General features: G+C 37.8%; 1 protein-coding gene across 1 annotated transcript in view; it reads right to left on the bottom strand.

Moving 5' to 3' along the window:
* The window catches only part of PXDNL (peroxidasin like), a 430,785-nt gene that overhangs the window by 258,607 nt on the left and 157,620 nt on the right, over window positions 1-14,558 (bottom strand). The window contains exon 2 of the mRNA XM_040487847.1: window positions 13,132-13,203. Within this exon, the coding sequence (XP_040343781.1) occupies window positions 13,132-13,203 (72 nt within the window). The remainder of the gene's footprint in view (window positions 1-13,131; window positions 13,204-14,558) is intronic.

Here is a 14,558-nt window from a genome sequence, read left to right as displayed (position 1 = left end):
TTTTTTTTTCAACATTTATTTATTTTTGGGACAGAGAGAGACAGAGCATGAACGGGGGAGGGGCATGCTCCTTCCGAATCGGAAACAGGCTCCAGGCTCTGAGCCATCAGCCCAGAGCCCGACGCGGGGCTCGAACTCACGGACTGCGAGATCGTGACCTGGCTGAAGTCGGACGCTTAACCGACTGCGCCACCCAGGCGCCCCTAAAACCTCTTCTTAATACAGCCATCACTCTAAGGAGCAGCAATGTAACAGACTTTCCTAACACACACACACACACACACACACACACACAGTGACCTAGACAAAATGACAAGATGGAGAAATTCACTCAAAAAGAAAGAACAGGAAGAAGTCATGGCCAGGTATTTAATCAAAACAGACAGAAGTAAGATATGTGAACCAGAATTTAAAACAATCATAAGGATAGTATCTGGGCTTGAGAAAAGCATAGAAAACACTAGAGAATCCCTTACTGCAGAGATCAAAGACCTAAAAACTAATCAAGCCAAAACAAAAAATGCTATAACCGAGATGCAAAACTGACTGGATGCAATGATAACAAGGATGGGCAAAGTAGAGGAATGAATCAGTGATATAAAAGACAAAATTATGGAAAATAATGAGGCTGAAAAGAAAAGGAAAATTAAAGTATTGGATCATGAATTTAGACTTAAGGAACCCAGCAACTTCTTAAAACATGATAAGATTTCTTATCATAGGAGTCTGAGAAGAGGAAGAGAGAGAGAGGCAGAAGGATTATTTTAGTATATTATACCTGAAAACTTCCTTACTCTGGGGAACAGAACAGATACCGAAATCCAAGAGGCACAGAGATCTCCCATCAAACTCAGCAAAAGCTAGCCGACACCAAGAAATATAGTCAAATTCACAAGATACATAGACAAGGAAAGAATCCTCAAACCAGCAAGGGAAAAAAGTCCTTAACCTACAAGGGAAGATAAATCAGGTTCACAGCAGATATGTCCACAGAAAGTTGGCAGCCCAGAAGGGAATGGCATAATATATTCAACAGCAGCTACTATCACCCTCAATGAGGAAAAACTGAGAGCTTTTCCTCTATGGTCAAGAACAAGACAGGGATGGCCACTCTCACCATTGTTATTTAACATAGTACTGGAAGTCTTAGCCTCAGCAAGCAGACAACAACAACATCAACAAAAATCAAAGCCATCCAAATCAGCAAGGAAGAAGTCAAACTTGCATTATTTGCAGATAACATGATACTCTATGTAGGAAACATGAAAAACTCCACCAAAAAAAAATTGCTAGAACTAATACATGAATCCAGCAAAGTCACAGGATTTAAAATCAATGTACAGAAATCTGTTGCATCTTTATACACCAATAATGAAACCACAGAAAAAGAAATCAAGGAATCAACCCCACTTACAACTGCACCAAAACAATAAGATAATTGAGAACAAACCTAACCAAAGAGGCAAAAGATCTGTACTCTGAAAACTATAAGTTACTGGTGAAAAACTGAAGAAGACACAAAGAAATGGAAAACAATCCAAACTCACGCACTGGGAGAACAAATATTGTTAAAATGTGTATGCTACCCAAAGCAGTCTGTACATTTAATGCAATTCCTATCAAAATACCACCAGTATTTTTAAAAGAGCTAGAACAAATAATCCTAAAATTTGAATGGAACCACAAAAGACCCCAAATAGCCAAAGGTCACTAATTTGTTCCTCTGCTTTTTCCACCCTGCGATTTATTGCATCTTCATTGTTCCAAATGAACATCTTCATGTTCCAAATCCCATTTATTGCATTCTTCGTCTTTGAATGATTCTTTTTTAACTATTTTATACTTTATCTCTGTGGTAAGGGTCTCCCTGATGTCTTCTATTCTTTTCTCAAGCCCAGTGAGTATCCTTATGATTGTTGCTTTAAATTCTCTACCAGGCATGTGACTTCTATTTGTTTCACTTAGACCTCTGGCCTTGGACTTTTCTGTTCTTTAATTTGGGATAAATTCCTCCATCTTGGCATTTTGTCTAAGTCTCTGCATTCTTCTGTGTGCCAGAAAAGCCAGTAATGTCTCATGCTCCTGAAAGTAGTACCCTTATGAAGAAGAGGTCATATAGTGCCCAGGGCCTGATGCTTCAGCAAAGGTCCCTCGTGTGGGTTGTGTGTGCTCTGCTGTTGTGTTGCGGCTGTTCTATCCTTCAGACCAGTCGTCTGCAGTCTCGTTGCCTGCTGTGGCAGCATTTGGTCCATGGCCTGAATGTGGCAAGCTTTAACTAGGTGTGCTCTGGTCTGCTTGTGAAATGAGACCTGACAGCAACTCCACCAGAGCTGAGGCCCTGCAGAACTCTCTGATCGGGAGACATGGTGGGAACAGGGGTTTGTGCTGGTCTTCTGGGGGGAGGAGCCTACTGCCCTGGGACTGCGGCAAGCTTGATGGAGAAGGGCAGTCCTTTCAGGGCAGGTAGGGAGTGGTGCTTAGTGTAAGGAAGGCAAGCAGCCAGGATGGCTCAGCACTGCCTCTGTGATGCAGTGGCTCTGTGTTTATGCTGGTGTGCAGGGGAGGGAGCTGGTGCTGGCCAGCTCCCCTGGTCCCAGAGAGGTATATCTCCATGAATGCTTCCTCCCAGGGACACTCACAAGATGAGCAAATAATCTCCCCCACTGGGTGCTCCAGGCATTCTTCAGATTGCTGTTTCAATGCTCTCTGTTTCTAGGATGTTTGCCTGCATTCTCTCCAGGAACAGGGCAGCGTGCTCTGGGCTCTATCCCAGCCAAGCCTGCTGTCCTTTAAAACGCCAGGCTTTAAGACCTACTGGTTGCAAGAACTCACAAAATGCAGCCCCTCTCATTTTCCAGACCAATGGCGTTGGGGCAACGTTCTCTTTGTGCATTCCCCTAGGTGCTTCTCTCTTTCTCTTCCTTCTTTACAACCACATCTAGCTGTAGAATTCTAACTGTGCTAGCTTACAGGAATGTAGTTTGTTCTATATTTAATTATGCATAACTTTAAGTTTACTAGGACTTGATAGGTTAGTACATTTAATCTGTCCATCTTTTTTTTTCCCAATAGTTTCTGCCTCTTCTTAACACTCTTCTTAACACTATTTCTGTCTCCTCTTAATACTAGACTCTTATTATACACAATTTTGAAAATACAGAAAAGTAAAAAGAAGATAAGACACTGTGTACAATCTCCCCATCAAAATAGTTTACTTATGGCTATCAATTTATGGTGAATATTTTAATGACCTCTTAAGTATACTTGATATTTTTGTATATAAAAATGAAAATACTCATATAAACACCACACAAATCAAGAAACTGAACATCTCCAACATCACAGAAACCTCCCTCATGCCTTGCTTGTCAATAAACCTCAGCTTCTAGCAAGATGGAAAGTTTGCATTTCGTTTGACCTGGTTTTGAACTTTTTATAAATGGAATCATAACATGTGTATTCCCTCTTTTGTGGCTGGTATCCTTCTCCCAACATTTCATTCACAAGAGTTATCTGTGTTGTTGCAGGTGGTTGTAATGCATTCTTTTTATTTGCTCTCTAGTATTCCATCGTGTGAATTTACTGCAATTTACTTACGGATAATTTGGCTTTTCTCCAGTTTTCAGTATTACAAATAATGTTTCTACCAAGTTCTCTTTTTTTAAGTTTATTTATTTTAGGAAAAGAGAGTGAATGAGCACTGGAGGGGCAGAGAGAGAGAATCCCAAGCAGGCTCTGTGCTGTCAGCACAAAGCCCAGTGGAGGCCTTGATCTCCGGAATCGTGAGATCATGACCTGAGCTGAAATCAAAAGTTGAACACTTAGCCAACTGAGCCACCCAGGTGCCCCTCAACCAAGTTCTTATACATAACTCTTGAAATGTATGTATATTCCTCTCTGTGGATTATATGCTTAGATGTGCAATTTCTGAGTCATCAGATCTACGGGTATTTAGTTTTAGTGGATACTGCTAAATAGTGTTCTAAAATAACTGAGCCAATTTTCATCCTGGCAACTTATAAGAGGTCGATTGGCTCCATTATAATTGACTATTGTGAGTGCTTTTTGTTGTAATGGAGGTGTGAGGAACCCCATCGTGATCTTATGTTGCATTTCCGTGACAGCAAAGAATGCTGAATATACATTTTCATGAGTTTATTGACCATTTGGAAATTATAATTTGTCAAATGCCTGTTCAAACATGTCATATATTTTTTAGTTAGGGATTTTGCCTTTTATTTATTGATATGTAAGAGTTCTTGATGCAAATCCTTTATGGTATATACATTATTGTAAACATCCAGCCTGTCGCTTCTCTTTTTACTCATAAAAGTGTCTTTAGGAAGCTGAAGTTCTTAATTTTAATGAAATCGAATTTATCAGCCATTTTCTTCACTGTTTTCTTTTCGTACACTCTGAAAATCTTTGTCCAAAGGGTATAAAGATTCTTTTCTATGCTATCTCCTAGAATCCTTGTTACTTTTACCTTTTATATGATCTATGATCCATCTGGAATTCATTACTGTACACATGGCAAAGTAGTGAAATGGGGTTAAAATATTTTTCATCGTGGTTATTCAAATAACCGCACTATTTACTAGAACATTTTCATTTTCACACTTCAATGCAGTACGTGTTTGTGACAGCTCAGGTGACCATTTACATGTGGGTCTGTTTCTGGACTCCTCACTCTGTTTCATTTGTTTCTTTGCCATTGAAACAATCCCACACTTTTATTTCTCTTATTTACAATAAAGCTTGACATCCAGTTGAAATCTTTCTACAATATCTTTCTTTAATACTTGATGAACTATTCGTGTCGAATCAGCTTCTAAACTTCCGCAAAAGAGCCTGCTGATATTTGACTGGGGTTGCATTGAACCTATAAATCAGGTTGAAAAGAAGTGATATCATACCAATATCAAGTCTTTGAATTCATAATCATGATACTGTAGTCATTTATTTCAGATTTCTTTCATTTCTCCCAGTAATCTGTTGTTTTCTCAGAGAGTTATGGCCTTTGTTACATTTATTCCTACTTACCAAAAGGTTTAATGTTATTGCAAAATGTATCGGTTAAAAGTTTTCATTTCTGAGATGGTTGTTGCTAGAATATAGAAATACACTTTATTCTTTACATCACCAAAATGAGTCATTAATTTTAGTAGCCCATCTGAATATTTTGTATTTCATGTGTACACAAAAATGACACAGGTAAATATTACCATTTTAATTATTTTTTCTAATCCTCATCACTTTTTATTCTTAACTTGCCTTATGGTAAAAAATACTGCCTCCAAAATAATGTTGAATGTCAATTTTACAAATGAGTATTCATGTCTCATTCCACATTTTTGGAGGAAAGTGTTTACTATTTGTTAAGTAGAATGTTTATTACTGATTTTTAGTGGATATACTCTACCAAATTAAGGAAGTTCCCTTCCATCCATAACTTGCTATGAGATTTTTTTTTAATCCGTAAGTTAAGTTTTATGAGACGTTTTCTGCTTTTACTGAAATTATATGACTTTTCTACCTGTATTATAATAATGTTGATTTTTGTGTGTTAAACCAAACTTGAATTCCTGGAATAGACCTAACTTGGTCATGATCTTTTTCATGCATTGGTAGAATCATTTGCTAACATTGTATTTAATACCTTCATGTTTATATACTTGAGAGAAATTCACTAAAAATGTTTCTGCATTTTGCTGTGAAGATTATGCTGGCTTTATAAAATAAGTTGAAAAGTACTTTCTGTCTCTATTCTCTGGCAAGGTTTGCGTCACAATTAGTTTAGTTAAACATATATATTTTAAGTAATTCTTTGCTGAAGCTTTCTGAGCCTGGGGTTTTCTTTTGAGAAAGGATTCTTTTTTAAAAAATGTTGATTGATTGATTGATTGATTGACTGATAGAGAGCATGAGTGGGGGAGGGGCAGAGAGAGCCAAGAGAGAATCCAAAGCAGGCTCTGCACTATCAGCACAAAGCCCAACAGGGGTCTCAGACTCATGAACCATGAGATCATGACCTGAGCCAAAATTAAGAGTTGGAATCTTAACCAAGTAAGCCACCTACGTGCCACTGGGAAAGGATTTTAATGGTTTTGTCTCTTTGTGTGAAATTTAACACTTTTAATAGGATTCTCCTCTGTATCAGTTTAAGTATTTTAGGACCAATTTATCCCATTAAATCTAACATTTCAAATACAGTGGCATAAAGTTGTTCATACTATTCTCTCCTTGTCTGTCTAAATGACTATAGGATGTGAATGATGACCTCTTTTCCATTCCTGATATTGTTAAGTTGTGCCTCTTCTCTCTTTAGTTGTTTACTCTAACTACCAGCTCTCATATAATTGATTTAAAAGACAAAAAGACTTTGGGCATTTCTAAAGAGCAAGTTTTAGCTTGTGAAAATTATCATTTATATAATGTTTCATTGATCTCTGGGTTTCTTGTTGAATTTATTTTCTTCTATCTTTAGTTTGTTTTCTGTTCTTTTTCTAGCTTCTTGAGATGGATGTTTAACAATTTATTTTTATTTTTTTTGCTTTTCTAAAACATGCATTTAAGCCTATGAATTTCCCTCTAAGCTTTCCTATAGCTGTATATTTCAGGTTTTCATGTCTCCTATTTTCATTTTTACTGAGTTCAAAATATATTTTCTTTTTTTTTACTTTTATTTTAACCAAGAGTTATTTAGAAGAGTATTGCTTAATCTCCAAACTATTGGTATTTTCTAGATGAACTGGATTTTTAGTTGAATTTTGCTTAAATTCACTATAATCAAGGCACATATTTTATATGATTGTAATGCTTTCAAATATGTTGAAACTTGCTTTACGACACAGAATATGGTCATTTTTATAAATGTTTCATGTGCACCTGAAAAGAATATTTATTTTACAGTTGTGTACAGTGTCTCATATATGTTAGGTAAATTTGGTTAGTTATCTGTTAACAGCTTTTATATACTTATTCATTTTTGTCTTTTAGTGAAGTTTTTAAAAAATCCTACATACACATGGCTATTTCTATTTTTCCTTTTATATCTGTTAATTTTAGCTTTATAAATTTTATAGGTACACACAGTTTTTGTATTATATTTTCCTGTTGAATTGGCCTTTTATCCAGGATGAAATCTACTCTGTTAGATATTAGTATAATAAAAACTGCTTTCTTTGGTAGGCTTCAACTTCTGACCTTTATGTGCCCTTATATTTGTTTCTTTGGAACAAAATATGGTTGAGTTTACTTCCTTTTTTAATCCAGTCTGACAAAAAATCTAGTCAAAAATTTAATTAAAAAACTTAATCCATTTATGTTATATGCAATCACTGATGTATTTGTGTTTTTAAATACACCATCTTTCAATTTCTTTTTTTTTAGGTTTGTTTATTTATTTTGAGAGTCACCGAGAGTGTGAGAGGAAGAAGGGCAGAAAGAGAGAGAAAGAGACAGAATCCCAAGCAGGTTTCATGCTATCAGCACAGAGCCCAATGCAGGGCTCGATATCATGAACCATGATATCATGACCTAAGCCAAAAGGCAAGAGCCAGATGCTTAACTGACTGAGCCACCCAGGTGCCCCATTTCTCTCTTTCTCATGTCTGCTCTTTGTTCCTTTTGCCTTTCTTGCCTTCTTTGGCTTAATCAAATACTTTTTATTATTTGAATTGTCTCTCATTAACTTAAGTATACATTCCTTATTATTCTTGTAGTGGTTGCCCCAGAAATTACAACAGATATACTGACGTAATTTTTTTTTAATTTTTTTTTTTTTACGTTTTTATTTATTTTTGAGACAGAGAGAGACAGAGCATGAACAGGGGAGGGGCAGAGAGAGAGGGAGACACAGAATCCGAAGCAGGCTCCAGGCTCTGAGCAGTCAGCCCAGAGCCCGACGTGGGGCTTGAACTCACGGACGGCGAGATCATGACCTGAGCCGAAGTCAGAGGCTTAACCGACCGAGCCACCCAGGCGCCCCTATACTGACCTAATTAAAGCCTACCTTTAACTGATAATTTTAGCACGTTCTTAACAAAGAAAACATCTGAAAGCACTTTAATTGCACTTAACCTCCTCCTACATCTTGTGCTATTGTCATGATGCCTTTTAATTCTACATATGTTAAATGAACATTACTATGAGAAATAAACAATAATTTAAAGTTAGTCAAAGGTTTTACCCTTTATGTGTTCTTCATTTCTTCCTACACTTGCATTTCCACTTTGGATCCTTCTCTTTTTGCCTGAGGGAAAAAACAATTTGCAGGCCTACTGACTGCAAATTATCTCAGCTTTTATGTGTCTGCAAATGTCTTTTTTTTTTACCTTCATTGTTAAAGGCCAGTTTCCCTGTGAATAGAATTCAAGTCTTTCCATTTTTTTTTCAGCAAAATGCCTTTCCATTGTTTTTAACTTTCACCATTTCCATGGTTATTTCTTGAAAGATAATATACATTTACCTAGAACTATTTTTTAAATGACCCCTTTGTGTTTGGTTTTCAGCATATACTACCATGCGACTGAGTGTAGTTCTCTGTGTATTTAGCCTACATGTATTATAAGGCTTCTTGAATCTGTGGGTTGGTGTCTTTTGTTCTGGGGGAGCACTGGTGTTTCAAATCTCTTCAAATACTGCCTCTGTCCTATTTTCTTTATCATCTCTGTCTGTGACTCCAATTACATGTAGGTATTTTTGTCATGTCCCAGTCTTTTACTCTCTTTCTTGTGTTTTCCATCTTTTTTTTTCCCCCAAGGTGCTTCTATCTGGGTAATTTTAATGGCCTGTCTTTCAGGACGCTGATTCTCCCTTCTGCCATATTCTCATCTATGACTAAAGCAAGCTACTCAACCCCCAAATGCAATGATCTGTTTAGTTCTAAGAAAACAGAATAATTTCCTCCTTTGGGTGAAAATTTCTTTCATTTAATATACTCCTTTAAATGTGTCAATCCTAGTTATTTTAAGCTCTGTGTTTTGTAACTTCAAAATCTTAAACAAACGTAGCATTTTTAGCTACCTGCTTTTTCTTTTGGTTTTCCTGGCATGCCTGGACACCTTTCAGTGAGTGCCAGACATGGTGTGTGAAAAATGGTAGAGGGTTTGGATCATGTTATACTTTTCCAGAGAAGGAGCGATTTGTTTTTAGGAGGCAGCAGAATACAGATGACCTTCACCAAGTCTAGGATGGTCCAGTGCTTCTAGGGCATAGCTCTTCAGGGGCACAAAATTAAAACCAGGGGTATTGATCAGGTGCTTTTTTCTGTGATGGGCCCTAAAGTCTTACTTTTATTTCTCGGGTATCTTGAAATGGCCGAAATCTCTGATCAGCTTTGATTAGTCTCAGGAGTTGCTTTCTCCTTGGCCTCTTGGTAACCTCTCCCCTATACGTTTGACTTCTAAGTCAGCAAGTGCCTCCGCTGAAATGGCTGGCAAGGGGCGCCTGGGTGGCGCAGTCGGTCAAGCGTCCGACTTCAGCCAGGTCACGATCTCGCGGTCCGTGAGTTCGAGCCCCGCGTCGGGCTCTGGGCTGATGGCTCGGAGCCTGGAGCCTGTTTCCGATACTGTGTCTCCCTCTCTCTCTGCCCCTCCCCCGTTCATGCTCTGTCTCTCTCTGTCCCCAAAATAAATAAACATTAAAAAAAAATTAACAAAAAAAAAAAGAAATGGCTGGCAAAATGTTCACCTCACTACGGGGCAACTGCCTTCTGTCAGGCGTCCCGGCCCTGTAGTGCTGGTTGTCACAGTGGTCTTCAATTGCAGCCTTTCTCTTCCCACTCCGGTGAGATCCCCATGAAATCTAGGCTACTGACTGTCTCCTCTTCATCCCCAGGCCCTGCATCTTGAACTGGCAAATGACCAGACAAGGAAAAGTCGCACCGAAGATTTGAGTCAGCTCAGCCAGCCTCCTATCTTTCCCAGATGTTAGCTTCTCGAGTCCTGGCTGCCTTGGTTGTCTCTCAGACTTTCAAAGAGTTCCTTTTTGCGTTTTATTCGTACCTTTTAGATTTTTTTTTTTAATCTGGATCATTCATATGATACTAGCTAGACTGGCATAAAGCCATATGTTGTTATTTTTTCATCATAAAAAAAAGCAAGTTACAATGTAAACAAGCTACAGAGAGATCCAACCAAAGTCTTATTAGTAATAATTGATGGAAAGCCAAACCTTGTCCACAGGTTTCTATTATCCCAGAAATGAATGCCTTGTTTTAAATTCTCCTGCATACCTCCAACTAGAAAACTATGCTGATACTTACTGCAGGAAATTTTTTTCCCTTGCTACATCACAGAATAGCCATAAAAACAAATCAAATATCTTAACTAAAGTTATGGCTACTTACAGAGTAAAACCCTTGGCAAACCATTAAACATCAATCCTTCAAAGTCTTGAGAGGAAAAAAACAACATTTTTACACCAGATTTTTAAATAAAAGCAAATAAATGAAATAGTGACTGTTGATTCATCAACACGGTAAAAAGCTCTCATAAAACGAAGCATAGTGAAGATTTCACATTACATAAAACATAAAATCAGACTTCATAATTATATCTTATTTGAGAAATATTTTAAACATTGAGGTTTTCTTACAAAATTTGGTAGTTTGGTTGCTTAAAAAAACACACACACAACAAGGAACTCAGTAATTACACCAGCTAAAAGGTTTACTTTTCCCTCACTTTCCTGAACATACTTGTAGTGTAAGTCCAACTCTGTTGGGTCCTCAGAACTCATTGAGCAATTGGGTCTTTATCACACTGGCCCAGCACAAGTTCTCTCCAATCCCAGGGTCTTTCAGTGCCCCATTTCTGACCTCACTTCTTTCTCTCTTGCACAACTTACTATTTAAGTAACCCATCATCTGTCATTTCAGCCTTCCGGAAAGCGATCATGTATAAGAGACCATTGGCTAACCAGCAGTTAATCAATCAAAGCGTGTGTGAATCCTGACTCTGCCCCTTTCTAGATGTGTGAATGTGGGTAAATGACATCACACTTATAAGCCTCAGTGTCCTCATCTGTAAAACAGAAATAACATCCACCATACAGGGCTGCAGCAGGGAATGGAACTCATGTACACAAGGCACAGTATTCAATGTAATTAATACCACAAGTGATCGCTGTTCCAGTTTTGTTGTTAATAAAAGTGTTTAGATACAAATTAATAAGTATGGCTTCTACCAAATGAAGAGGTGGACTGTTCATTAATAATTACAGTATTGTGTACTATAACTCCAAAATGTGGCCCAACAGTGATAGAGATCATTTTGCTACACTCCTCAAAAACCTCTTAAAGTGGCAACTACGTTGAAAGAAGAGGTTTGATAACATTTGGTAACATTAACAATCTGATAAATTAATAATATCTTTGCTTTTCTATCACCTCCATATCTCAGTAGATAATGGTGGAAGGCTTCAATGAGGATACTCCCCAAGTGTCAGACCCCCTGGAGATACTAGTTAAAATGGAAATCTTTGGGTCCCTCCTGAAAAAGTGTTAAATGAGAATCTTTGAGGGAGAGGGAGTCTTCACGTCCACAAGCTCTCTAGGAAACTTTTTTACATATTTTGGTTTGAGAACAACTGCTTTATTGTTAAGTAAGGAATAACCCTTGTAGTCCTTACTTCCTTATGCTCTTACATCACCCCAAACAGAATTATCGTGATAAAGTATGTGTATTCAGGCATCAGTAACTGGAAAGAAGCCAGGTGGGAAAAGCACAAGTATAAAGTCATAATCTCAACCCTAAAGTTAGAAGGACTAGCTTGGCTGTAATACAGCGATAAATCCAGCCAAGCTGAAAACACTGTTAACTTGATTATGAAAATATTATGTCAAGAAGACTAACATACCCATGTAGTTCTAACGACACAAATAGTCTTAACTTCTACTGATTTCACCCTCGGGATTAAGTGCAGCATAAATAAATTTTAAATATAGAGCACTGTTAGTACATGTAAGCCCGCAGCATCACCTCTCCTAACATCTACTCTCTTCTATTATAGCAGTTGTCAATTTTTATTACATGCGTTTTTATAGTTGGGTCTTTCTTTACTAAAAGTCCATAAGGTCAGACCATCTGCTATACCATAGCAGGGTCCTATGTATTTTAGTCTGGATCGAAAGCCAGCAAACTGGTAAGCTGGTCACAGATATAAATATCTGTTGAGTGAATAAAATACGGGTAATACACATTGAAATATTTTATTAGAGCTTAGCCATAAAGTTGTAACTTTTCCTCTAAATACATGATTTTTATATATATATTTATTTTGTATATACATATAAATATATATAGTATATATACATATAAATATATAAATATATACATATACATATATATACATATTATATATATGTATATATACATACATGTATTATATATACATATATTATACATTTTATATATATATATATATATCTTTTTTAAGCATAGACGAGAGACCAGACCCAGGCCTGGTCCTGTTTTGTTTTTTTTTTTTGTTTTTAATGTTTATTTATTTATTTTTGAGAGAGAGAGCACAAGTGAGAAAGGGTCAGAGAGAGAGACAGACAGACAGACACAGAATCTGAAGCAGGCTCCAGGCTCTGAGCTATAAGCACAGAGTCCAACGTGGGGCTTGAGCTCACGAACCTTGAGATCATGACCTGAGCCGAAGTTGGAGGCTTGACTGACTGAGCCACCCAGGTGCCCCTAAATACATAATTTTAAAAATATTCAGAGTATTACAAACAAGGAGATGATCCAGTGGCACGTTGGTGAAAGCCAGAACTTCGGAGTCACGAGGTCATGAATTTTAATTCCATGTCTATTGCTTTGGATAGGGGACCCACAGACAAATTGTTTAACTACTCTTTCTCTCAGTTTCTTTGTCCATGAAGCTTTTCTAAACAAACAGAATACAAAGGACAATTAGATGAGTAGGAATATCTCCCAGATTCAGAAGGTAACAAAAACACAAGCAGTGGAAAGAAGCAGAGAATCTCTGATTATAAGAGTGCTAGCGAAACTTAATTCCCATCCATTCTGTTCTTTACTCTCAAAATGACTTTTCATGGCAAATTGCAATCCCACTAGCTCATAATTTTACAAGCCTCACAGATAAGCGATAAGTACTCACAGAGTGTTCAAATTCTTAAGTTTCTTGAAGACACTCCCAGGAATTTCTCGTATTCTGTTAAACCTCAAGTCTCTGGGAACATAAAAAGGAGGAAAAAGATTATAATATGCACATTCCAGTGGTGTTATTATTTCCAGAAGCTTGAAAATGAATTCTCCCTTTATAACCAAACACGGCACTAAAAGACCAAACGTAAGGCAGAATTAGGTACATTAGGCACCGATCAGTAGGGAAGTCTATTGTTTCTGGCGACTTATGCATATCAGTGTGTATGCTAGTCCAAAGGTGCCGGGCAAGTGCAGCCAGTTACAGGGCTCTTCCCAGTGTTGAAGGCAGTTACCACATTTCCTTTAGGTCATATTCCTATGACACCAAAACAAATTCTGTATATGGCAACATGCCAATTGAGCATAAGTACTTTGGAAAACATCGACAGATCAGATGTCACTTATCAACTCAACGTAAACCATTACACGGGTTTAGGCAAAGTTATGAAACAGTTAACTTTTCTTCATAGTCCAGGAGTATGACAGCCTTCTACGGAAGTATTAAACCAAGTCAACAAAACAATTAGTTTAAGAGAGACAACCAGCATTCTCTTTCATCAGTTAATATATCGCTTTATGCAGCATGTAAATTATTGAGTGCCAAGTACGTGTCGCATACTGTGTTAAGTAACAAGGACACAAAATACGTGGTTCCTACCTGGTTCCGGCTACCGAGCAGGCACAGATGGGCCGAGGATGACAACCCAATAATTACATTACTTAGTGTCTGAAGTATTGGTGGTCTGACAGAGCGACAAACAAAATGCTATGCACAGGAAGCCAACTTAAGGTACTGGTCTGCCTAGACCCACTCCCTGTGATTTTGGGGGAAGGGTCAACCAGGTGCCCTTTAGGAGGGTGTTTAAGTCCAGCCAACTGAAATCACCATCTCCTCGGACACCGTTTCTCCTGTGGGAAGCAGAGGACTCAGAATAAAGCAAGTTGGGGGCATTCAGGAGTGTCGCCTGGTGCTGAAGAAAAGAGAGTTATGCTCTTTGGGATCGGAGATTATGAACAAGGAGCACCTAGGGCTATTAGCGCCCAGACCGGCCAGAGACAAATCAGGCCAAAATGTGGGAGAAGAAAACAAAGCTATGCATCCAGCTATTCCTGAGACCAAATTTGCCTCCTTATTTTTTTGATATCTAGGCAAGAAGCTGTCATTTGGTTAAGTTTATTTGAGCCGGTTTATATCACTCATGTAGGGAGCACAGGAGAAAGATGAAATAATTTGTTTGGAAGTGTGAGACCCAAGGGAAATCATAGCCAAAAGCTTTTACAGAGTATTAGCGTGTCAGGAAAACAAACAATCAGAAAGGAAGGAAGGAAGGAAGGAAGGAAGGAAGGAAGGAAGGAAGGAAGGAAGGAAGGAAGGAAGGA

Source organism: Herpailurus yagouaroundi, unplaced genomic scaffold (assembly GCF_014898765.1).
Source record: "Herpailurus yagouaroundi ecotype Mexico unplaced genomic scaffold, PumYag 165, whole genome shotgun sequence".
Lineage (NCBI taxonomy): Eukaryota > Metazoa > Chordata > Mammalia > Carnivora > Felidae > Herpailurus > Herpailurus yagouaroundi.
The sequence above is the reverse complement of the archived record's forward strand: the minus strand, read 5'-3'. Positions and strand labels throughout refer to the sequence as shown.